General features: G+C 40.8%; 1 protein-coding gene across 1 annotated transcript in view; it reads right to left on the reverse strand.

The window, feature by feature from the left end:
* Nucleotides 1-25560, reverse strand: part of LOC124616287 (neural-cadherin-like) — a 476208-nt gene that overhangs the window by 263949 nt on the left and 186699 nt on the right. Inside the window, exons 4-5 of the mRNA XM_047144590.1 lie at nucleotides 17536-17700; nucleotides 8377-8514 (exon numbers count right to left, since the gene is read on the reverse strand). Of these exons, the coding sequence (XP_047000546.1) occupies nucleotides 8377-8514; nucleotides 17536-17700 (303 nt within the window). The remainder of the gene's footprint in view (nucleotides 1-8376; nucleotides 8515-17535; nucleotides 17701-25560) is intronic.

A 25560-nucleotide genomic window follows, 5' to 3' on the forward strand; every position in this document is an offset into this window, starting at 1 on the left:
AATTTTATTCACAAGTTTGAGAGAATGAGTACCGTTCATGATGACAGCCCCGGTAATGTCAGTCATCTATAAAGAGTGAAAATGCCTGAAAACACCGAGAAGACACACACTGTGTTTCAGACCAGCCCCAGGAAATTGATCAGATGAGCTGCACAACTGGTGGGAATCAACAGGGAGACACTGCGACAAATAACTGTTGAAGACTTGTGTCTCTTCTCATACAAAATTCAAACCCATCAGCCATTAAGCCCCATGGCCATGGTACAACAGTTGTTTTTCACCAACACTATTGTCCACAGAATTGATGAACAGGACTTTGATGTGAATATTGTTTGGTTTAGTGACAAAGCCCACTTTCATTTGGATGGGTTCGTCAATAAGCAAAATTGGCACATTTGGGGGACTGAGAATCAGCATTTTGCAATCAAGAAGTCGATGGAGCTTGACCCCATCAAAGCAGGAGAGTCTTTGATGTCCTAAAGGGACACTCTGGGGACCACTTTCTGACTCTGGAGCACCCAGAGGCCACTGGCATGGGCCTCGATTGGCCACCATATTCTCCAGATCTGAACACACACAACTCCTTTTTGTGGGACAATGATCCCAAAACCATCGCTGAGCTGAAAACAGCTATTCAGGGTTCATTGACAGCTTTGATTTTCTGATGTTTCTGCAGGTCATGCAGAATTTTGCTATTCATCTGTGCCATATCATAGCCGAAGGTGGCAGGAATGTCAAATGTCATAACCTAAATTGAATATCTGTAGTGATGTCTACATGTTGAATAAAGTATATGCATGCTGTAGTTTTTAACTAATTTACATTTTTTATACATAGTTCAATAATTGTCACCATGTAGATCAATGGGTAGCTTAGAGAGATGAAGTAGTGAAGGTAGCAGAGGTTCAAATAAGCAAATAGACAAGGACCAGGAGAAATTCTTGGATACCATGAGAGATATTGAACTTCACTGATAAAAAGAGAAGAGCAGGTAAAATGGAATACAGGCATCTGAAAATAAGACTGTCAGAAAGGGTAAAATGCCTAAGCAGGAATGGCTAAAGAACAAATGCTAGGGTATAGAAGCATGTACAGCTATGGCTAAGAAAGATGCAGCTTATAGCAAAATTAACAAAAAAGGAAGCAGCTCTATGAACACCAAGAGCTCTGTTGACAAGCCAATATTAAGCAAAGAAGGGAAAGCTGAAAAGTGGAAGTAATATATACAAGGGAAATGAACTTGAAAAGAATATTGTGGAAGGGCAAGAGAAAGTAAACAAAGATGAGATGGGAGATACCTATTTCTACATAATTATTCTGCCGTTCACACATAAGTACCTAGCAGAGGGTCTATTGAACTGCCTTAGACTATTTCTCTACCATTCCACTCTCAAACAATGCATGGGAAAAACAAATACTTAAATGTGAGCTTTGATTTCTCTTATTTTATTATGATGATCATTTCTCCCATTGTAGGTTGGTGTCAACAAAATATTTTCACATTCAAAGGAGAAAGTTAGTGATTGAAATTTCATGAAGAGATCATGCCAGAATGAAAAATGCCTTTGTTCTAATATTTGCCATCTGAACTCAAGTATCATATCCATGGTTCTCTCTCCCCTCTTTTCCGATAATACTAAATGAGCTGCCTTCTTTGAATATTTTTGAAGTTCTCCATCAACCCTATCTGGCACCAGATCTCTGACTCCAGAAGGGGACAGGCAAGCATAGTGTGGGCAGTCTGTTTAGTAGGTCTGTTGCATCTTCTAAGTGTTCTGCCAATAAAACACAGTCTTTGGTTCACCTTTCACACAACATTATCTATTAGACTTTTCCAAGTTAAGTTGTTTTTAGTTGTAAACCTTAGGTATTTAGTTGAGATGACAGCTTTTAGATTTCAAAATCTTAAACATGGCTGCAAAACAGCTACTGCGTAAATCCAAAGGGGTTGAAAAAGCAGCCAATCAGTTGTAAACAAAGGTTTATTAGCCCTTGACCTAGGTTTCAATATCTGAAAAAAGTATCTTCTTCAGAAAGAGTGGGCCTTGTTACATCACATGATGGTACATCTAATCTGATATACCATCACGTGATGTAACAAGGCCCACTTTTTTTGAAGAAGATATTTTTACAAACATTGAAACCTAGGTCAAGGGCTAAAAAAACCTTTGTTTGCAACTGGTTGGCTGATTTTTCAACCTCTTCACTGTTAGATTTGTGTGATTTATCATGTTACTGAAATTTAGTGGATTTATTTTAACACTCAAGTGGATGACCTTCACTTTTCGTTATTTAGAATTAATTGTGAACTTTTTGCACCATACAGATATCTTGTCTATGTCATTTTGCAATTTGTTTTGATCTTGTGATGACTTTATTAGATAGTAAATGACAGAATCATCTGCAAACAATCTAAGAGGTCTGCTCAGATTGTCTCCTAGATCATTTATATAGATTACAAAAAAGCAGATGGTCTATAATACTTCCTTGGGGAATGCCAGGTATCGCTTCTCTAGCCAAACCTGGGAGTGGAGGGGTGGCTACAATGCAAGGTGGCAGGTGGTGGAGGGTTAAGACAGGATTGGAGGCCAGTGAAAGTTCAGAGAGACTCAGCTGTTGAAATTAACACTTCACCTTATCGCACATTTGCACTAGATTGATGTGGTGCAGTGACTACTCCCCCATTTCTTGTGGGAAGAGCCAGGCGATCAGAGAGATGACAACCAGTGTCCAGCCAGCTGCAGCACAGATGTCCAGCTTTGCTGATGTATGTGCTCAATGTGTGGCACATGACTCCAGTGTGTGAGTCACATCACAAACAAGTTGTATCAGTGGCACATAAAGACGGTCAGGAATCTTTTTGTGGTAGCCAACTCCATGATGAATGGCTATGTCCCAGCATCCGTTGATATGCAGTGTGGTACACACAAGCAGTGCGGTGGCACACACACCACAATGGTGGAAGATGCCTGCTGTGCACAGAATACGACCTGATGCCACTTGGGCAGGAGCTTGGGTTGCTGATGACGCCTGAGATGGCATGCTGTGCCATGGCACTAAGTCCAGAAGGCAGACTTTTTGTAGGTTGGTACAACTGTTAGGCTCTGAATGAAAGTGCTACTGAAATGACAGCTATTTATACAAGGTAGCAGTGCACCTGTTATGCCAATGTATTGATTCTACTCATGTTCTCAACAACAACACTGGCATCTGCTGGAAGAGAAATGCTCTAGCCTTTACTGGACATTATCTCTGCACTGGTAGGTTTCCTGAGCAAGCCTGACCATTTTCACTGTAATTCAATGGCTCCATTCCTATAAATGAAACAACACCGTGCTTTTGCCAGCTGTGTAATACTCCACCACAAACGAGGTGTGTTCAAAAAGAAACCGAACTTTTGAAATAGTTCACCAACCAACAGAGAGTGCATGCAGCGGCTCCTGAATGCACCTTGCAGCAGGTTTAGACAACAACCATTTGCTTCATTTCGCTTGGACAATCAGCAAGTGAACCACAGCCACTGAGTGAGAAAGTATACAGCCTGCTTGTCAGATTAGTGCAATAAAGGAGCTTGAAGAACAATGTGTGTGTCTGTGAAATTCTGCTACAAACTTGGCAAAACTTTCACAGAGACATTTCAAACACCAATGCCTACGTGGAGGACTGTATGAGTCGTGTGCAGTGCTATGAGTGGTTTAAATGTATTCAACAGGACAGAATGTCGGTCTGTGACGATTCAAAGTCTGAACATCCTTCCACATCAACACATGATGGATATGTGGATAGCATTTGTGCTATGATTCACATAAATCATTGTTTAACTGCTCAGGAAGTTGCTGAGGAGATGAGCGTCAGTGTAGGATCATGCCATCAAATTTTGAGTGAAAAACTTGAGATGCAACGTGTCAGTACAAAATTTGTACCACTTTTATTGACTGAAGGTCAGAAACATACCCGTGTTGAAATGTGTGAGGAACTGCTTGCCACTGTTAATGGCAATGAAAACTTTCTTAAGAACATCATAATAGGTGATGAGACATGGGTGTACAGTCATGGTGCTGAAATGAAGATGCAGTCATCGCAATGGGTGACTGGCCTCTGCTGTTCCAAACATTGTCTTCAAAATTCTCTGCCCAGCACCTATCCAATGCCTCTTCCATGAAAACAGCGATTGCAGCACCACGTCCATTGCTTGCTGCATCTGTTCCCATGATTGTTCATAAGATTTATGCAACTTCTCACACACCCAAGAAACTTCCCTGAGAATACCCCTGCTCTTGGCTCCCCACTAAAGCCCAGGAAATACCTCCTCTAGCTTCTTCACTTCATTCTGGGATTCTCATTCATTAAATACAAAACTCAGCATCCATTAATGGTTGGTAACCAGCATCCTCTTATTTGCCAAAATGAACTCCTCTCACCATGTGCCAATTCTGCAGCACCCCATTCCATTCCAGACATAGGTGCAGCACTGCAACAACTAGCATTCCTTCAACCCTCGACCTCAATGTACAGCAACCTGAGGACAGGGATTATCATCTCCCCCCCCCCCCCCCCCCCCCTCCTTTCCTGTCAGAATGCTGCTGGCATCAGTCAGCACTCTCATACAAAGTAAATTCAAATGATCCTTGCTCTAACACAAAAACTTATTCCTTGATCCTTAATATGTTACATGCTACCACCTGAAACATAAACACAACAAAATATCTCTTTCCAAACAGTTCAGCCATATTCTCACATCCACTCCTTTTTTTTTTCTTCTTTGTGTCTTTCTCAGTCTCCGCTCTTAACACTCCTGGGACTGAGTCCAGAACACCTCGGAATCATCCACCATGCACTTCCGTCAACCTTGTTGGCAACAGTAGCCAACCATTGAGTGGTGACATACTCAACCATTTGGTAAGGTCCGTATATCTCATGACAAATTTCTTAATCTTACCCTTCAGTGTGCTGGGGCTGGATAATGTTATCCAATGCCCTATTCTGTAATGTGGTATGCTACCCATGATGTGTTTCGCAGCTTCCTTTTGTCTCTCCAGTACCTTTGTGTTTGCCTTCTGCACCTGCTTCCATATTTCTGTCACTGTTCTCATGAAATCATGGACCGACTCTCCATACTTGCCCCTTATTGCCTTAATAATTGCAAATGGTGACGGTATTTTCCTGCCATATACTGCCTTGTATGAAGATAATCCCATACTAGTGCAGAACTTTGAATTGTACGACAACTTGACAAATGAGGGATATAAGTGTCCCAGTCACTGTGGTGTGAGTTCAAATAGTAGCTTAACATGCTTCTGCAAATACGCTGCACCTGATCCATTGCACCATTTGATTGTGAGTGGAGTGGACTAGTTCTCAGTTTCTTACACATAACACACAACATAATTCATTTATCAAGTCCAACATAAAATTTGTCCTTGGTCTGTAATCATCATCTCCAGTACCCCAAATTTAAAAATTCAATTGTTGACAATTGCTTGAGCAACTGTAACTGCTTGTTGTTTTGGCGTAGCAGATATCTCCTCATACTGCGAAAACTGATCTATTATTGTCAACACAATACAGTTCCTTGCTGTTGTCCAGTTAAATGGTCCTAACACATCCATTAAAATCATTTCAGATGGTTTTGACACTTCTGGGAGCCTCTACAAAGTTATTTGTTTATGGCTCAAGTCTGCATGTTGTGCACACTGCACACAATTTCTCACTTACTGATCCACATCTTCCTTTCACCAATATCTGTTAGTCACAACTCAGTTTGTTGCTCTGCACCCTCCATAACCAGATAACAAGATCAAGTGCCTCCCTCCGGGCTTTCTCCTTCAACTTAGCTGACATCACTACTTGTGGCCCTAAACTTGTCACCTTAAACAATGGATAGTCACACATGCTGGACTGCAGTTGCATTTTGTATCACTTGTAGTCGCTGTGAGCATTCTACGCTGCTTGCAATTCAGCAAGCCCGTGATGCAGTACCTGTACTATTGATGTCTTTCTGCTCAAAGCATCTGCATTTCTGTGTTTGTTCCCTGGCTTATGCATCACTTTACTGTTGAATTCACCAATTCCTCATCTACATCTATGTGATTACCCTGCTATTCACAATAAAGTGATGGGCAGAGGGTTCAATGAACCATCTTCAAGCTGACTCTCTACCGTTCCACTCTCAAACAGTGCATGGAAAAAAACAAGCACTTAAATTTTTCTGTGCGAGCCCTGATTACTCTTATTTTATCATTATGATCATCTTCCCCTATGTAGCTGGGTACCAAAAGAATGTTTTCACAATCAATGATTGTCACTCCAATTTACTTATCATACACCCAGATACTTGATGGATGTTACCGCTTCCAAAGACTGGGAATTTATTTTGTACTCATGCATTAATGGGGATTTTCGCCTTGTTATACGCAGTAGGTTTCACTTACTAATACTAATACTGTATGATATACTAAAATGTGAGAAAAAATATATATGCTGCAACAAGAATCTTCAAATTTACTTAGTTGAAACCAACCATGAGGACCTGATGTGAGATTTTCAGCTTCAAGAATCAGACCCCCCAGACAAGAAGAACTGGAGCCATCCCAACATGACAAGCTGAGAAAACTAGAAAGTTTATTGTAATCTTTGCTCCTCTCAGATCCTCGTAAAAGACTCTGGTTATTAATTACTCTGACTGGACATTGTTTAATGTGGACAGTATATGGAATTAGGAAGATGGGGAGGAGATAGTGAATGAACTCTAGGTGGTAGCCGCGCGTGGGCAGTGGCACTAACTCCCTATTTCACAATAATACAAAACGAACTGCCCTTCTTTGAACTTTTTCAATGTCATCCGTCAGCCCCACCTCATGTGGATCCCACATTGTACAGCAATACTCCAGAAAAGGGCGGACAAGTGGGGAGTAAGCAGCCTCTTTAGTAGACCTGTTGCACCTTCTAAGTGCTCTGCCAATGAATTGCAGTCTTTGGTTTGCTCTACCCACAACATTATCTATGTGATCATTCCAATTTAGGTTATTTGTAATTGTAGTCCCTAAGTATTTAGTTGAATTTACAGCCTTTAGATTTGTGTGACTTAACGCATAATTGAAATGTAGCGAATTTCTTTTAGAAATCATGTGAATAACTTCACACTTTTCTTTATTCAGGATCAATTGCCACTTTTCACACCATACATATATCTTATGTAAATCATTTTGCAATGCATATTGGTCATTTGATGACTTTACAAGATGGCAAATGACAGAATCACATGCAAACAATCTAATAGGGCTACTCAGATTATCTTCTAAGTCGTTAATATAGATCAGGAACAATAGAGGGCCTAGAGCACTTCTTTGGGGAACACCGGATATTACTTCTGTTCTACTTGCCGACTTTCTGTATATTACTATGAACTGTGACCTTAACGCCCATATTGTTAGTCTGCTGAACAATATTTCTTAATACTAATAAATGGATTAAAAATAGTGCAAGCTCCTTCTAAAAATCCAAAAACACTAGAATTGGACTTGATGTTAAAACTTTTTTTAGCTCTTCGAAAGCATGTTGACATTTCTCTGACCACATGAATTTAGCATTTTTCTTGAATAGTTGCATGAGCAGGCATGCTATATCAATGATTCCATTCATGAATTTCCTATAATAGTACAAGAGTCCCAGAAATGATTGTAGCTCTTTACTTGACTTCAGATCTAGAAAATTTTGTTCAACTCATACTAGTCTTGGAACCATTCTTACTCCATCTTTGCAAAGCCAATGCCCCCAGTAATCTAGTTCCTCCAGAGGAAAATGACACTTTTCCATACTTCAATAGTTATTTACAAACAAAATTCCTGACATGAGACAGCTCGCAAACATTTTCATGTATATAGTCGAGCTAAATAATATTACTGCTAAAAGCATTTGAAACACATTGTTAAATTGCTTGGAATCCATGGGATTTTCTAATTAGTTCCTGGAAGAAAATTTTATTTCAATTGGAACAGATTGAGCAGCAGTGATGATGGTAAGAAAAACAGATGTTACAATAGCAGATACAAAGATTAAAATAAGAAGGTGTGAACATTACAGAAGCCATGAATTGATGCCAGTTTGTAATCTGTTATAATGTTAGTCACAATGTAGTTTTCTAGTCAAATAATCAGTTGTACTCAAAACTTCAGTAATTGTCGTTGCATTACATCTAGTTTGAGAGTAAAGCCAAAATTTTTTATTTTCATTTCTTTTGAGAAAAAATAGCACTGTATACTTTTAATATACCTTAAAAATGTAGCGCTGAACACTGAATTCACTGTAAATAGCAAGTATTTGTGAAGTTAAGTGAATGATAATATCGTATGTAATTTTTTTAGGGATATATTTTACCTTGAGAACAAATATTTCCCCAGTTGTCCTGTTTATGTCAAATTTGCTGTTGGCTGGATTATCAGGGTCAATACCTTGACCCGTCAAAAAGTACACAATATTTTGTGGTCGATCCCTGTCCCCATCAGTGGCTGTCACCTGGAGACAAATAACAAAACATTTAGAGTAACGAAGAGTGAAAACAGTAATGCAAAGACATAATGCAACTCTTTCTGTTTTGTAAATCAGTATTTGTTATTAATCATCTTTTATCCATTTTGATAAATGACTTTCAGAATAACAAAAAGCTGTAAGATTCAAACCATGTGCAGCAGCAAGTGATTTAAAGAAACTCTGTGCCTATCATAAATTGGATTTTTTTGTACTTTACTTCAGATATGATCAAACATATTTTATGTTCGTTATAATGACAGAATATTTTTAAATACACTATGTGATCAAAAGTATCTGGACACTCCCAAAAACATACATTTTTTCATATTAGGTGCATTGTGCTGCCACCTACTGCCAGGTACTACATATCACCGACCTCAGTAATCATTAGACATCATGAGAGCAGAATGGGGCACTCCGCAGAACTCATAGACTACGAACGTCGTCAGGTGATTGGGTGACACTTGTGTAATACATCTGTACGTGAGATTTCCACACTCCTAAACATGCCAAGGTCCACTGTTTCTGATGTGATAGTGAAGTGGAAATGCGAAGGGATACGTACAGCACAAAAGAGTACAGGCCGACCTTGTATGTTGACTGACACAGACCTCCCACAGTTGAAGAGGGTCATAATGTGTAATAGGCAGACATCTATAAATAACATCACACAGGAGTTCCAAACTGCATCAGGATCCACTGCAAGTATTATGACAGCTAGATGGGAGGTGAGAAAACTTGGATTTCATGGTCAAGCGGCTGCTCATAAGCCACACATCACACCGGTAAATGCCAAATGACACCTTGCTTGGTGTAAGGAGTGTAAACATTGGATGATTGAACAATGGGAACACGTTTTGTGGAGTGACAAATCACAGTACACAATGTGGCAATCCGATGGCAGGGTGTGGGTATGGCGAATGCCCAGTGAACGTCATCTGTCAGCATGTGTAGTGAAAAAGTAAAATTAGGAGGTAGTGGTGTTATGGTGTGGTCATTTCTCACGGAGGGGGCTTGCACACCTTATTGTTTTGCATGGCACTATCGCAGCACAGGCCTACATTGATGTTTTAAGCACCTTCTTGCTTCCCACTGTTGAAGAGCAATTTGGGGATGATGACTGCATCTTTAAACATGATTGAGCACCTGTTCATTATGCACGGCCTGTGGCAGAGTGGTTACATGAAAATAACATCCCTGTAATGGACTGGCCTGCACAAAGTCCTGAACTGAATCCTATAAAACACCTTTGGGATATTTTGGAATGCCGACTTTGTGCCAGGCCTCACCATTGACATCACTACCTCTCCTCACTGCACCACTCTGTGAAGAATGGGCTGCCATTCCCCAAGAAACTTTCCAGCATGTGATTGAACGTGTGCCTGAGAGAGTGGAAGCTGTCATCAAGGCTAAGGGTGGGCCAACACCATATGAATTCCAGCATTACTGATGGAGGGTGCCACGAACCTGTAAGTCATTTTCAGCTGGGTGTCCGGATACTTTTGATCATGTAGTGTATGTGATTAAGAATTTTTGTAATTGCTGTGAAAAATCAAAAATGCTCTTTGTTGTCAGATGGCTGTCAAAACTAATGTATAGAAATAGTGGAAAATGAGTTTGACTTAATAAATGTTTAACTTTGTCATGCTTTGTGTAAATGTGAACCAAAGCTGCTACATTTCATGCACAATGCTTAAGAAAGAAAAATAAAATACATTTATCTATAAGTGCATGTAAAAAAATGTGAACCTCATAATACTTCTAAAATTTTCAGGAATCTATTCATGCTATCTGAATCTGATGTTACCTTTGACATGCCACAGAAGTAATTCCTCAGGGAACTGGTGTCATATGTGCGATCACGGACTGTGTGTGTCAACAGAAGTTATCATATTGTAGACACAATGAAATCCTTGGTCTACTGAGTTCAAAGTAAGAAGGGTATTGATTTGGAAAAGCATCATTATTACAATGAATTTAGTAAGAAAGTTCTGTTAGAAAGTAAATAATTTACAAGTAAAGAAGACCAGTCACCAAACAGCAAATGTTTTCTCTCTCTTTTGTGTGTGCCTGTCAATGATGCAATGCTTCTGCTGTTTGGTGAACATGTTTATTCATTAGTGATTATTACTATTTATATTTAGTCATTATATATGTGTCATGTAACGTCTCTGTTAACTAGAAATGTTACGTGGTTCATTTCAGGTAGTTTGGACACGATCCTCTTATTACCAAGCAATGAAAAACTGTAATGCTTCTTTCACATTATATAATTTTAATTACTACAAGAAGTTTAACAATTATACTTTTCCAAATGACTGTTGGCAATTTATTTTGGAGATGCATTTTTATACATTAAAGAAATACTTGAGCTCCCACACCTGTATGAAGATAAAGTATCTGCTTTACTGGTACATAAATTCACATTTACATGCACAATGCAGACTTTTGTTGTAAACATAGAAATATTTTAAAAGACGGAATACAGTGTTAGTAGCTGACAGTATAATGTTTCAAAGTACGCAAAGAAGAATGAGAATTTTACGAAAAGAGTTGATACAGATTAAAACAAGACATGGAAATTATAAATACATTTTGCTTTGTAAGTTATCCTTACTGAAATAGTTTAGAGATTTTCCTTTAAGTAAATTTTGTGAGATATTTATCATTTTTGCACGAACATGTAGCTCGATGTGGCCTTTGGTACATTTTATCGAAAATGTATACATGTAGCAAATATGTTCTATCCAAATGGTTATTCATTGTTTGACTTTTGTCATTCTTTCCAACTTAGGGAAGTTTCAATAATGAGTCCACCACCAAAGCAGTTCTGGTCTTCCTTCTGCCACCTAAATTCCTACTTATACAGTAAGGTGTCATGAAACAACAGGACCATCCTTCATGATGACACCTCCTCCTCCTCCTCCTCCTCCTCCTCCTCCTCCTCCTCCTCCTCCTCCTCCATCACTGAACTACTACACCCCTTTACTTCATATATCAAACTGTCCAGAGCTAGATGCCTGCCATCAAATCATTTACTTTGGCACTGATCTCCTGAGGCCAGTTGTTTCACAAAGCATGATGTTTAGATGGCAGTTGCTTACCATTCTAAAGATATATTAATTTTATTTTATTCTTTATTAATATCGACAGGTATAATTTTTTCATATCTTAAGTACTTATGAACTATACTACTTAACTGACCTCAAAAATTTCATTTCTGCAGGCTGTTATTACTTTTTATTCTATGCAAACATATGGTTTTTTGTGAGAGTTCTGGCATAACCAAATTCTTTCAAAACCTCAGATTTTTTTCTCTTATTTCTTCCCTGAGGACAACTTATGTATTTTTTGCATCTATCTGCTGCATTGTCATTGTTAATTTTACTGCTGAAGTGAGGAGCATGGTGGAAGGAGAAATTACATATAAAAATTAAAGATATTCATATAATAATCATTATGTGGAAGAACTAAATAGAAAAACTGAATGAAACAAAGAATCACCTTCAAGCAATGAATACCAGCAACACTTAACAAGGTTGTCAATCTTGATAAAAGAAACAGAGACAGCTATTAAACAAATGAAAAATAGAAAAGATGCAGGAAGAGAGGGAAAATCTCTAGAACAAGTGAAAGGACTAGATAAAGGAAGAAGGAGTGAATAAATGGAGAAGGTACCAAAACTAAAAAAATATTGCAAATACACAATTATATGTCTGATATCTCATGCAGCTACATTCTGTGAAGGATCATGAAGTATCAAATGCTTGTGATATTCAATCAGAACAGTTTGAATAATAGAGAGTGCTTCAGAAGGCGGAATGAATAAATGAAAGTATAATAGGTGAAGAAGATAATAGCTAATACATTACATTAAGATAAATTCCTTGTACTACAAATATTGTAAGAGTTGTCAGAAAAGAGGAAAGAAGGTGAATGTTGAGCTTGCAGCGAAGAATCTGCTCCTAGGACAGAATTTATGAAGATGAATAATTAAAATATGATCTTATTACTTTTATGCTTGTCTACCAACAATGAAATGCAGCTTCAGTTTTTTCACCCAAAAATCATTGGCAGAAAAATTTGCTTCTGAACTGCTGATTTTCACCTACCTCTTTTATTGCCTAACATCTTTCATCATTGTATGGAACCATCAGCATTCATATAAAATATTAAAGTGTCGCCTATAAGTCTTTTCTCTATTTTTGCATATTGCTATACACTTGATTTTTATTAAATTTTATTTGCTAGTAAATTAAGTATTTGATATCTTTATACAGGGCTGAAATATGACATATCAAATGAAATTGCCTTCAAATGCCTTTTAAAATTGAGAACTGCGAAGCAGATTTTTGTGATTGTCGTTTGGTGCCTACCATTGCAGATGTCCCCAGCGCATGGGTCCATTTTTAATCCTGTTTCAGTTACTTAACATACTTAGTTTGTATTCTATAATGATAATGGTTTATGTATTATAATTAGTTTGATACTTGTCTCAAATGTACTACATATAACATTATATTAAACATTTCTAAACTTGTTCATAATTGACAATTCATTGTTAAACGGCCACAATGCATTGATTTCACTAATGTTCTTTTTGCCATTGAAAATCTGGTGTTTACACTTTTTCTTTTCTGTTGGCTTCAGGATTCCTTATAAAGAGATCAGCAGGAAACACTTCGTCCCTGGTCTCCCCATATTCAAAGCAAGAGACTAGCTAGTCATGAGGCAACTGGTCGATCAGTCTCTGCACTGAAATAAGCAGACATGCAACTACATCAGACATCCATTTGTGTTGTGTTGGTCTGCATTAAATTTCTCATTTTAGTGGCCTAACGGAGCATAAAAATATTTGGTATTTGGGGACATCCACTTATGCAATCCACAGTTTGCTACTTCATCATGACATTTGTGGACTACAGTATTCGTTGTTTTGTCTGTTAGGCCTTCATCTCTATAACTAACTGCCTAGTAGCAGTGCTGGGCTGTAAGTATAGTGAACAGGGCTGTAGAGATGGAGACACAGGGGGGACCCCGCTGCTGACCTGCAGTAGCCGGTACGGGTGCGGGCCGGGGAACTCCTCTTGCATGACGGCCGAGTACTGGGTGGTGTTGAACACAGGCGGCAGGTCATTCACATCATTCACGTGGATCACCACCCTCGTCGACTGCTCGTTCAGGCTGTCCGATGCCACCAGCGTCAAGTCATACTACGGGAAACGTTAGCCAACACATGCAAACGGAAAACAAATAAAACAAAACAAACAAAATAGTGCTATTTAATGTAGTGCATCATGGCATGCATGCAGCACGATATTACTCTTCTGGACATGCAGGTCCAAACGGAAGGGTTCCAACAGCAACCCAGAACGCTTACATATGTGGCTAAAAAATAAATAAAGAAATGAATTCATTGAAAGAAAACTTCAAAACAGCAGGGATGGGGGCAACGACACAATGCAAGAATGTGGACATAGCGATGCGCACTGTCACAGCAGGAACTTCTACAGTAATACAAATACTTGTAAGATTTGCGGTATCTTGCCGAGAATTAAACGCAATAGTTGTCACTTTTTCCGTAAGTTGTATAAGACCATACGCCACTCCTTTATCATGATCACACTTATTTCAAGGAATGATTCTGCTATAAGGTGGCAGGTAGTAACATAGAGCGCAATACCCATTAAATCTGTGTGGGTTCATTTTATAACAATATCTGAGTGGTGATAGTTTCAAGTTAAGGGCCATGTAAAAATACATGTAGTTTACTGATTTGAAAAGCGACATAACTGCGTTCATAACACCTTTCCTTAAATGTATCAACGTCGCTATGAATTACAAAATGTTTATACCCATACTAGGTTAAAAGAAAACGTTCACATTTAACCAGTCGTTTATTTTGTTGCAATATAAGCGCAAAACTGTGCAGCAATACAGATCATGGTGTGGTTTGGGTTGGAATTTCAAATAACAGCAACACAGTAAACAGTGTCACCACTTCACAACGATGAAAAGTTTCCGTTTTATATTAACATTGCTCACCGAATTCACTGTTTCCTCAGCCGTAGAAGCATATCATACGAAAGACCAAGTTTGGTCCTGCAAGGAAAATGAATTTACGTAGTACAAATGGAACCACTAAACAAATAAGAGTAGCAAACATTCCGAGCTTTGTTAAGTGCAAATGTACCATTGTGATGAGCCTCCGTAGAATAAACTTTCAGAGTATATTTTTGTTCCTGAAGTTGATTTTAATTTAGCGTTCAGCGTGCAAAACAACGGATTGTTTTGAGGGCAAACAGCTTGAACTGAAACTGTTCCTTTCGTCGGTACTGTTCGCCGTAGGAAACATGCTTTCCATAACGATGTTATAACACAGACGATTTTGATGAAAATTTTCTGTTTTCCGTATATCCAGTGCTGTGTTTGCTGAGGTACGTTCGGGTATCCTCTCCCTTAAACTTTTTGTATCCTCAGAAGTATAAAAAGGCTGCATTTTATGTGTGTTAAAACGCATAAAAATCACCAGCAAAAGCAGGTGATGACTTTCGATTTCGTCTATATCTAGAGCATTTGTTATTTTGGCATCCCTTTCAGGTGTCATGGCAGCCAGCCTCAAAGTTTTTCGGGAACGTGACAAGAATAAAGACCTGTACAAAATTATTGACATCGTTCCATATGTGTATGTTAAGAGCCATTTAAACAACTAACAGTCTTACTTGGTCAGATATTAAAATACATTTCGCGTAGGTATTGCTTTCATTGTTACGCAGTGACGTGATAATTTCGTTTGTTCACTTGCGTATTCCGTGTTACGGAAGTTAAGCCGAAGTGTGGAATTTTATTAGAGTTTCGAAATGAAACGATAAGTGTCAGTTGTGATCTTCCTGACTGTTGAACAATGGAACAGGAAGAAGATTTCTTTAAGAAGAATGAGTGGTTGGTAGTATAAAAAAAATAAAAAAGAGCTTGCTTACGGCAGTTGTTGCCATATGACATCAACTTCGTTGCGTCCTTATTGCAGCGATTATGAGCGAGAACTGTGCTAAAGAATCATTATCGTCTTTTATAAATCTTGCGCTTTGAGACTCAACAGTGCACATGCTCGTCAAACTTTCATGCTTAAGAGCCAATCCCGACACTGTGGGACACCTCGCATCACCTATGTACCGTGTTTATTATTTACTGCTAAACTACATAAATTAATTTTGTTATGAGCCCTCAACAGACTAGCTGTAGCAAGGAAGTGCTAAATTGGCCGCCGGCTCCAAACTACTGATCGCTAATAGCCGACACCATTTGGAACACTCCGTGTCGACTGTTCCCTATTTCACATAGCTGCCACCCTCAGAGACCAAGAAGTTTGCGAGACTGTCATTGCACGCCCTTGAGTTGGCAATACTGAAAGACAAGCAATGAATCATTGCCCCTCTCACGTCCAGTAATCCCGCAGTGGTTGTACTACTTACCCCTCAGTTCCAGAGGCAAGCGGCCAACTTTACTTAGCTTGTTACTGAGCGTGAAAACTACAGTCTTAAGAAGCTCTAAAGTTTAATTTACGTTTTTGATTTCGGTTGCTGGTTGCTAGATGCAAATACGGCCGAGAACGGCGGGCCGCAAGAACGCTTGATTCGGGGTGCTTGGGGCCCGCCTGGCGGAGTTTGACAGCCACTGGCGTAGCACTATCGATACGATATTGCAGTGCCTCCCTTATTCCAAATTACGATGCAATGTTTCTTTGGAAACGAATCAGCTGTATGATGGAACGGCGACAATAAAAATTTGTGCCGGACCGGGACTCTAACCTAGATTTCTTGCTTATCGCGAGTGGTCACCTTACTCTTAGGCTATCCGAACACGACTCAAGGCCAGATCCAAACTTCCATATTTCGTCAACCATCTGTCTACAGTCTGTACTTGTGTATCCATTATGTATATTCTCGTACAGGCGAGACATTTTACGTGAAAGTCCCTTGCCTGGCGTCGGTGAATAAATCCAGTATTGCAGTGCCTGTGTTATGTCAAACTGCGATGCAATGTTCCTCAAAGATCAGGCACCGAGGCGACTACAGTCGTTATCAAATACATGAAACGTATTTGCAATTGCGAATATGGAGACCCATCAGCTGTATAATGGAATGATGAGAGTGAAAATTTGTGCTGGACCAGGACTCGAAGCAGTATTTCCCACTTATCGTGAGCGGTCAACTTACTATTAGGCATCTGAGCAGGAGTCACGGCCAGATACAAACTTCCATATGTCGTCAAACTTAAATAATGGATGTACGAGTACAGGTTGTAGACACATGGTTGATGACAGAGGTTTGGATCTGGCCGTGAGTCTTGCTGAGATAGCCTAATGGTAAGTCGATCGCTCACAATAAGCAAGAAATCGCTGTGAGTTCTGTCCAGCTCAAATTTTCATTGTCGTCTTTCCATTATACGACTAGTGGTTAATCCAGGTTCACAACTGCAAATACGTTTTATGTACTGGTATAACAGGTCCTTTCCACGAATTCTGTCTGGTTTTCTGTAGCAAATTTATCACATGTGATTACAGTATGTTGGAAAAGTCGAAGAACATCGTGTGTTGTGAGGTCCACCCAAATGAAAGTAGTGCAACTGTGTTCCTTCAACCTGTCACAAAAATTTATCAACGCAAACATCTGTTGCGAGGATCATGACGAAATACTTGTGTCAGTAGTGAAGTGTGTTGACAGTTTAGTGAACTTGAGTCGCTTTATAGGCTTGTTGCGAGTTGTCTCTCATTGTGTGACTGCCTGAATATATATGGATTTATTCAGCCTATAACTTTCCACGATAGTAATCTATAGGAGCTTATTTGAGCGCTGCACATTCCGACTGTAGTGAGACAGCTGTAAAATAGAATTTTTATTGTGCCGCTGCTGTGACATGCGGGATGCGAAGTCCACGTGCGGTATGCAGGAATAAACGAGAAGAGACGAGGCAAGGCAAGAGAAGCGAGAGCGCCGAGTGTTGGACCTGGAGGACGCGCTTGGGCAGGTTGCGGTCATCCTCCTCAGTGATCTGCGTGCGGTAGGTCGGCCGCTCGAACGCTGGCGGGTTGTCGTTCACGTCCTTCACGTGGATCACCACCGTCGTGTAGTTCTCCTTCAGGTTGTCCGACGCCGCCAGCCGCAGCTCGTACTGTTATCAGAGGGCAGGGCATAGTACAGCGCTGAAGCACACACAACTGTCACTGACAAATGGATCACAGGGCTTCAGCAGGTGCTGCACACAGTTGCTGACCTTACCAGCAAAGTCTGAAGCCGAGCTAGTTTCTCAGCAAGATAATTCCCTGTCTCGATATGTATATATTCACAAATTATGCAAAGCACACAGAAAACAGCAACTCCTGGAAACAAAAGGGAAGTGCCACAAGAATGAGCATATTGTCAGCACTGCAAAGCTGTAAAAAGCTACCGCTTGTAAAACTAGGTTCGCTGCAATTGGCTCTTGTCATCGATACTTAACATACAATTGAAATTTGAGAGCAGAGTGGCAACTAGTGGCATTGCAGAGTGAACCAGACGAGGCAGCTGGGAAAACCAATTTAGTTGAGGTGTATAGCTGTGTCACTTACCAGACCAATTGCGATGAAGTCATCTATGAAGGCAGGTCAAAACAAGTGTTTGTCCTTATTTATAGACTCTAAGGCAAAGAAGTGACGTACCATGAAGGAATAATCCTAATGGGAGAGAAATCGGTAGATGTGATGCAAATGTACAATTAAAGAAAAACTGAATTATTTATTCAAGAGAAAGTGCTTCACAAATTGAGCAGGTCAATAATACGTCGGTCTACCTCTGACTCTTATGTAACCTGTTATTCGGCTTGGCATTGATTGACAGAGTCGTTGTCTGTCCTCCTGAGCCAAATTCTATCTGAATGGCACTTTAGATCGTCAAAATCCCGAGCTGTCTGGAGGGCCCTGCCATAACGCTCCAATCGTTCTCAATTCTACGACCCGTTTTGTTGCCCTTCAAGGCAAGCCATCTTAGGCTAACATTTCATCAAGATAACGCTCGCCCGCGCACAGCGAGAGTTTCTACAGCTTGCCTTTGTGTTTGCCAAATCCTATCTTGGCCGGCAAGGCCGCCGGATCTCTCCTCAATTGAGAACATTTGGAGCATTATGGGCAGAGCCCTCGAACCAGCTCTGGATCTTGACGATCTAACGCGTCAATTGGACAGAATTTGGCACGATATCACTCAGGAGAGGCGAACGTCCAGCAATTCTGTCAATCAAAGCCAGAGGTGGAACAGGCGTTACTGACTTTCTCAAATTGTGAATCTATTTCTGTGAATAAGTCATCCAATATATCCGAAACTGTAATCGTTTGTTGTCTGTGCATGTAGATCACATTTATCGATTTCCATTCCATTCGCATAATTCACCGAGAGGGGTATCGCAGTGATTAGCACATTGGACTCGTATTCGGGAGGACGACGGTTCAAACACGCGTCCAGCCATTTCCATAATTTCCCTAAATCGATCAAGTCAAATGGCTGGATGGTACCTTCGAAATGGCACGGCCATTTCCTCCCTCCATCCTTCCCTAATCATAGCTTGTTCTCTGTCTCTAATGACCTTGATGTCAATGGGACGTTGAACAATAATCTCTTTCTCGGATAATTCCTTCGGCGTGCGTCATTTTTTTGTCTTGGGATGTGTAATTTAGTAACAATTTGTTAGCACAGTTTCCTCAGTCAAAAAGTTCAAATGAGAGATGTACTGACCAAAGATGACTGAAATTTGCTACTATACGTTAAAAGGAACAGAGCCGTCACCTATTCCGAACTACAATGGACTTTTTCTGGAGGTTCAAATGGCTTTGAGCACTATGGGACTTAACATCTGTGGTCATCAGTCCCCTAGAACTGAGAACTACTTAAACCTAACTAACCTAAGGACATCACACACATCCATGCCCGAGGCAGGATTCGAACCTGCGACCGTAGCAGTCGCGCTGTTCCGGACTGAGCGCCTAGAACCGCTAGACCACCGCGGCCGGCTTTTTCTGGAGGAATCTGACGTGTGAGAATAGCGAGTACTTTAACCAGAAGGGTTCACGAAAGTTGTAAGTGCACAGGGCGACAAGCCACGTACGTACATACCGTTCACCTCTCGTCCCAGAAGTTTAGCAACGAGAGGAATACATATTAACGTTCTGTTGCAATCAACGATTTCAGCAGAGAGAGAGAGAGAGAGGGGGGGGGGGGGGGGTGCGAGTTCGGACTGGACAAAAAGGGGACAGGAAGTCAGTTGTGGCTTTTCCGAACAAATCAAGCCAGCGTCCATCTTAAGCGATTTAAGAAAACCACAGGAAACATAAATTTCCATGGTCGTACAGGGATCTGAACGCGAACTCTTCTGAATGCGACTCAAGTGCCTTAACCAGAACACCACTTCACTTGATCGTTTGCAGTAAGCAACCCAAATGGTATGAGGGCTGCCTATCAACGAAGAACCGTTCTCCCCACGTGTAAGTCTCGTTGTAGCTGGCAAAGTGACAGCAGAAGTGATCCGGTTTGGCGAAAAGGTAAAACCCACTATCACCAATAAAATAATATTCTTGAAAAGGCTATCTCTGGACGATTCAGTTCCCATTGGAAGAGAGGTATAAATTTAGGTAGACGCACAGAGCTTCGTGTCGTTCTAGGTGAAACGGAGGCTGTGCCACTCTATGGAGGTGTTATCTTTGATTCTTATGTATGCCCAGGTGTCAGTGGAAATTGTGTGGTTTCCACTCTGTAAGATGATGAACGAACGCACAGGGTTTGTCTCGTGGATGAATATCTTGAACACACAGCAGTACAACGAATTGGGAAGGGTCAGATTGATTTCCGGATGGAACTCCATAGAGCACGTTTAGCTTGCTGTCGGAAGGCATATTCCCGTTTGCAACCGTGCTCCCCTATGTTTACAATGGATACGGCTTTGCAAGAACAGTGGCATCTGTTTTCAATGGAGATGAGAGACGCTGTACCTATCAGCGTCACAGATCGCTGTATTGCTGCTTGGTGTATTCCTACTTTGAATAGACGTTATTTGTTTTATATGGAACTGACATATATACTTCGCGTGCTTCAAAAATCCATTAAAATGTAATATTATTCTTTTTTAGGAACTATATTTTGTGTTTTTTATGTAGTTTCGTTTGTTATACACTAAGTTCCTTCGTGTTGAGCGTAATTTTTTGAGTTATTATTATTTCTGTGCTGTTCTCGGCGCATGGAAACTTAATACACGAGTGAAAAACGACACCCGTGTCCAATCGCCCTACGGTACCGCCTCTAGTGGCACGGTGTAGCGGACTCACAGCATGTTAGGAGAATAATGCGTCAGGCACGTGCAATAATCCACAAATTCCATTCCGTAGCTGCTGGGCTTTTCGATAACCCACAGCTTACAAGCCACACCACCTCGAATCGTGGCAAATTTAAAAACTTATAGAATGAGATATATGGTATATTTTTATGGCACTTATCAGCGTGTTGTCTTCCCTGAAGCAAAATTTTCTAAAGTTCAAATTTCATAAGTTAATTGAGCAATACTTCATAGTGGTACTTCACCCAGGAAATGGAAACTGTGTATCCCATAAGTAATAGCCAGTCTGTACGATAAATAACAGGTGGTTATAATTAAACTTCCCTTATTTAACACGTTATAACATGAAAACTAACTACCGTACGAATACCAAACTTGGTAGCACCAATGGCAAGGACATGGGGAAGAGAAATAATGCAGAATCAGTTCAATTGAGTCATTTTTAACGAGCTGCTACGATACATCATAGCAGTCCATAACGGTACTATTACTGCTACAAAAGGGACTCAATATGGCGCCCATCAGTATCAACTAGAGTCTGAAAGCGCAGGATTGCATTCTGCACAGCAGAACGAAGCATGTCCATAGGCATGCTGGCTACGCTTCAGATGCACAAGTGTGAATGTTCCCCTGGTAAACCCCGTCCTTCAGGTAGCTCAACAAACAGAAATCACAGGGGGTGAGATCAGGGAATCGTGACGGCCAAGCTTTTGGAACCGATCGACTCATAATTGGATCGTTTCCAAATGTGTTTCGGAGAAGCAGGTGGACTTCAAGAGCGATGTGCGGTGGACCCCATCTTGCGTGAAAACTGTTGAGTTCAATGCGTCTCCCTCCTGTAGAGCGCATATGACATGCTGGCGAAGCATATCGCAGTAACGCTGGCGAGTCATACTGCACGTCTTTGGTCCTTGAGCGCCCACCTGTTCAAAAAAGAATGGGCCAATGATGAACGTAGCCGTGAGGCCACACCATACGGAGGAACTTCATGTACAGTGACTGGAGATGAAGATCCCCACACTCGACGATTCTATGTGTTCACCTCATCCGTCAGAGAAAAATGAGCTCCCCCATAGGATGGTCAAAGGCCAGCCGTCGTCAACTTCAGTCTTTGCGAGAAAGTGTAGAGCGAAGTCAGCACGTCGCTGTGCGTCCTGTGATGCAAGCTACTGTACGATTTGTATCTCATACGGATATCATCTTAGAACGGTCCGAAGAATCTTCAGTAAAGTGGACCACTGGATGTTCAACTGTCCTGACACAGCACACGCACTGCCTGACGGTCGGAAATTGCGTGCAGCGCTGTCTATCTTAACAACAGCGATTTCATCAACCGCCTGCCGTGCAACCGGTAGTCAGCCTTGTCCCGGAGTGACGCCCAGTTCTATCGTTGATTCAAACATCTTCATCATGCTCCGCACAGCAGATGGAGAAAGGGGACCCTTCTGTTATCCTTTCAGCCAACGATGTTCTCCAAGTGCAGCTGCAGCATTACTGTTGTTTTAATAATAGAGCTTCACCAATAATGTCCTGATCCTTTTGTCCAAGCTCATGCTGAGACGTCAACAAATGCACTGCGACTGGTCAGGTATGTGAGACTAGAAATCACGATGACTGGTAATGGCACCTGGTGGCCAAAGTTGGAACTGGACGGTGACGCTACGACGCATGAAAATCATGCACCTCATACTCTTGACCATTAATGCTGCCAAGTTTGGCACTCGCACTGTAATTCGTTTCCGTATTAATTCCGTATTAATTCTAAGCACCCAGTAAATCTACAACAGGCATAAATGCAAATGTGTAACGTAGTATGGCTCCCAATCCAAGTAGTAGTGAAATGGCTCTGAGATCTATGGGACTTGACACCTGAGGTCATCAGTCCCCTAGAACTCAGAACTACTTAAAGTTAACTAACCTAAGGACAACACACACATCCATGCCCGAGGCAGGATTCGAAACTGCGACCGTAGCGGCCGCGCGGTTCCAGACTGAAGAGCCTAGAACCGCTCGGCCACACCGGCCGACAGTAGTGAAATAATAATAATAATAATAATAATAATAATAATAAACAGATACTGTAGTGGCAGTATCTTAGTGGTTAAAACGTTGGACGTACTCGGGAGCGGGGCGCAGATTGAAATCGTTGTGTGACCGTCCTGATCCACGTTACCCTTGGCTTCTCTTTATTGTATCTGTCGAATGTACCGACAGTGCCCTTGAAAAGTGCATGGCTCACTTTGTCCCCACTTTTGTCCATTTCAAGCTATTAGTCCATCTCTTATCAGCCCGTCGTCGACGTGACGATGAATGCCAACTAACTTCCATAAGGAAGCCTCTCGCATAATATAGGTACAATGGAGGCTCGATTATCCGGGCCTCAGCTATAAGGATCCGCGATTAGCCCGACCGTCAACCGCGAGTAAATATTTTTGTTACCTATTCCACGGGTGCACGATACTTCTACCCGCCTGCGCTTAGTGCCATTTCTGCTCCGCGCATTTCGTTAGCGTTTGGGTTAGACAGCTGCCAAATGATGTGCCACTGCGCCGTGTTGTGTGTATGCTAAAAATGTCAAAGCGCAGGAGAGTGACGTTATTGCGTTCAGAAAAATAAACGTTACTGATTCATTAAAAAAAGGAGAAACTGGACGTAAGCTAACCAATAAGTTTAGTGTGGCTACTTCTATAATAAGCGATATTAAGAGGAACACCGATTCAGTTGTGAAGTACACGTACCAACTTGATAATGAAGACGGGAGTAGACATCGAAAAGTGATGGAGAAACTGAAAAAAGAACTTTTGGATGAAGCTTTGTATTGTTGGATTTTAGAAAAACTATCAACTGACAACCGATATCTGGTCCTTTGCTCTGTGAAAAGGCAATGAAGTTAAAAAAAAAAAAGGTAGCGATGAAACGTCCGTGGCATGTAACGGATGATTATAGAGATTTAAATCTAGTCATGTAATTCGTGAATTGGAAATACAAGGTGAAAAAATGTCGGCTGATGTAGATGGAGCGAATTCTTTTAAAGATGCTATTAAAAAAGAACTGGGCGAAAATGACGATGACTTGGACGTTGTCTAAAACGCTGATGAAACCAGGTTAAATGGATATCATTATCGTCAAAATCTTTAACTTTACGGCGAGAGTGTTTAGCTCCATGATATAAAACTGGTAAAGAGCGAGTAACAACTTTAGTTTGTGCAAACGCTAATTAGTTTTTGTTGTTTTGAATAAACGCCTTACTTTAACTATTAAATGACCCCTAGAAAGACAACCAAATGATGACGCACCTACATGACAATCATACGTGGGCGACGTCGGTTATCCTTGTAGAGTCAACTGTTCAAAAATCGTTTTTGTTTCAAACATTTAGTTAACCAGATCTTCGATTATCCCAATGACTTATGGCAACATTTGGTCCGGTTAATCGGGTCTCCAATCTAAAATGCCTTCGCCGGGATGTGATAAGGTAACTGTGTTCTATAGCTGTATTATACCTGCCTCCCAACATGCCCCCCCCCCTCCCCCGCAGTGCATACAAAATGTAACAGCGACTCATATTTGACAGAAACTGTGAAACAAAAAGGCCTTGTAGTTCATGGACGTTCAAAAATATTTTTTCGATTCTTCGATTCGTTAACAAATACCAAGTTTTTGGCTGTCTAGCAAAGCGATTAAGTAGAAACATCACTGTAACATGATACGTCAGCAGAGATGGTCTGAGCATGGCAGTCAGCTTAGAACTATAGACTGGATGTGACAAAAAAAAAACGCGTAGTGTATAGACTTAAACCAGTAGGTTTTGCTCTCGTGTTTCTTTACCTGTTATGACCATGGAGAAAGCGGATGGAAGCGTGTGTTAATAAAGGTATAATGTGGCATCCAATTCGAGAACGCAGTTTTTCAAACGCTATAAAAGTCTCGCCACTGCAGTTATTTTTATGACACCTCAACAAGACCAGCGCTGATGTCCAGCAGGTTTTTTCCTCTTCACTAATGAAAGACATCATAGCCTTAGAATTTATGAGCTTCTGAGTATAAAGGTGTTTTAGCGCGGGCGGTAAAGCTGCCGAAACGTTGTGGAAGTTTCGCAGAGTTATACGAGCTCACCATCGAACTGAATTGGAGCCTCGTTTAGAAACAGCCGCGGGCAGCACAATACCAGAGGTGTGTGTGTGTGTGTGTGTCTGTGTGTGTGTGTGTGTGTGTGTGTGTGTATGTATGGTTTGTCCAACAACAGCAAACAGGTATGTCAACAACGCTTGTAAGCTAGCAGGTAATTTTGTGCGAAAGCGTCAATGTAGCCGTCAGTTTGGTTCACTCATCCATTCCCGTGAATATCTTGTTTCATATAAGTAAGCTGTATGAACATTAATACTAGCCCGAAATTACAGGCTACCGCTAGCAAATGAATGTGGAATTAACCAGATTTCAGGATTTCCGTTAAATGCAGAGAAGTAGTGTCTTTTTCTTTGCAGCTTCTCTTCTTCGGAACCTCATTTGTAAAACCATAGGTATTGTATTATTTAATTGCGACTTTATTCGTAGAATAAAATCCATAATATTTGTAAATGGAATCGTTGATTGCAGCGAAAGCAGATTCCTCGAGAGTAATACATGTTTCTTCGCTTTGTCATTATTTTGTTCTAAGCGTTTTTAGTGATTCGGAAG

This window comes from Schistocerca americana, chromosome 5, assembly GCF_021461395.2.
Source record: "Schistocerca americana isolate TAMUIC-IGC-003095 chromosome 5, iqSchAmer2.1, whole genome shotgun sequence".
In the NCBI taxonomy this organism is placed as follows: domain Eukaryota; kingdom Metazoa; phylum Arthropoda; class Insecta; order Orthoptera; family Acrididae; genus Schistocerca; species Schistocerca americana.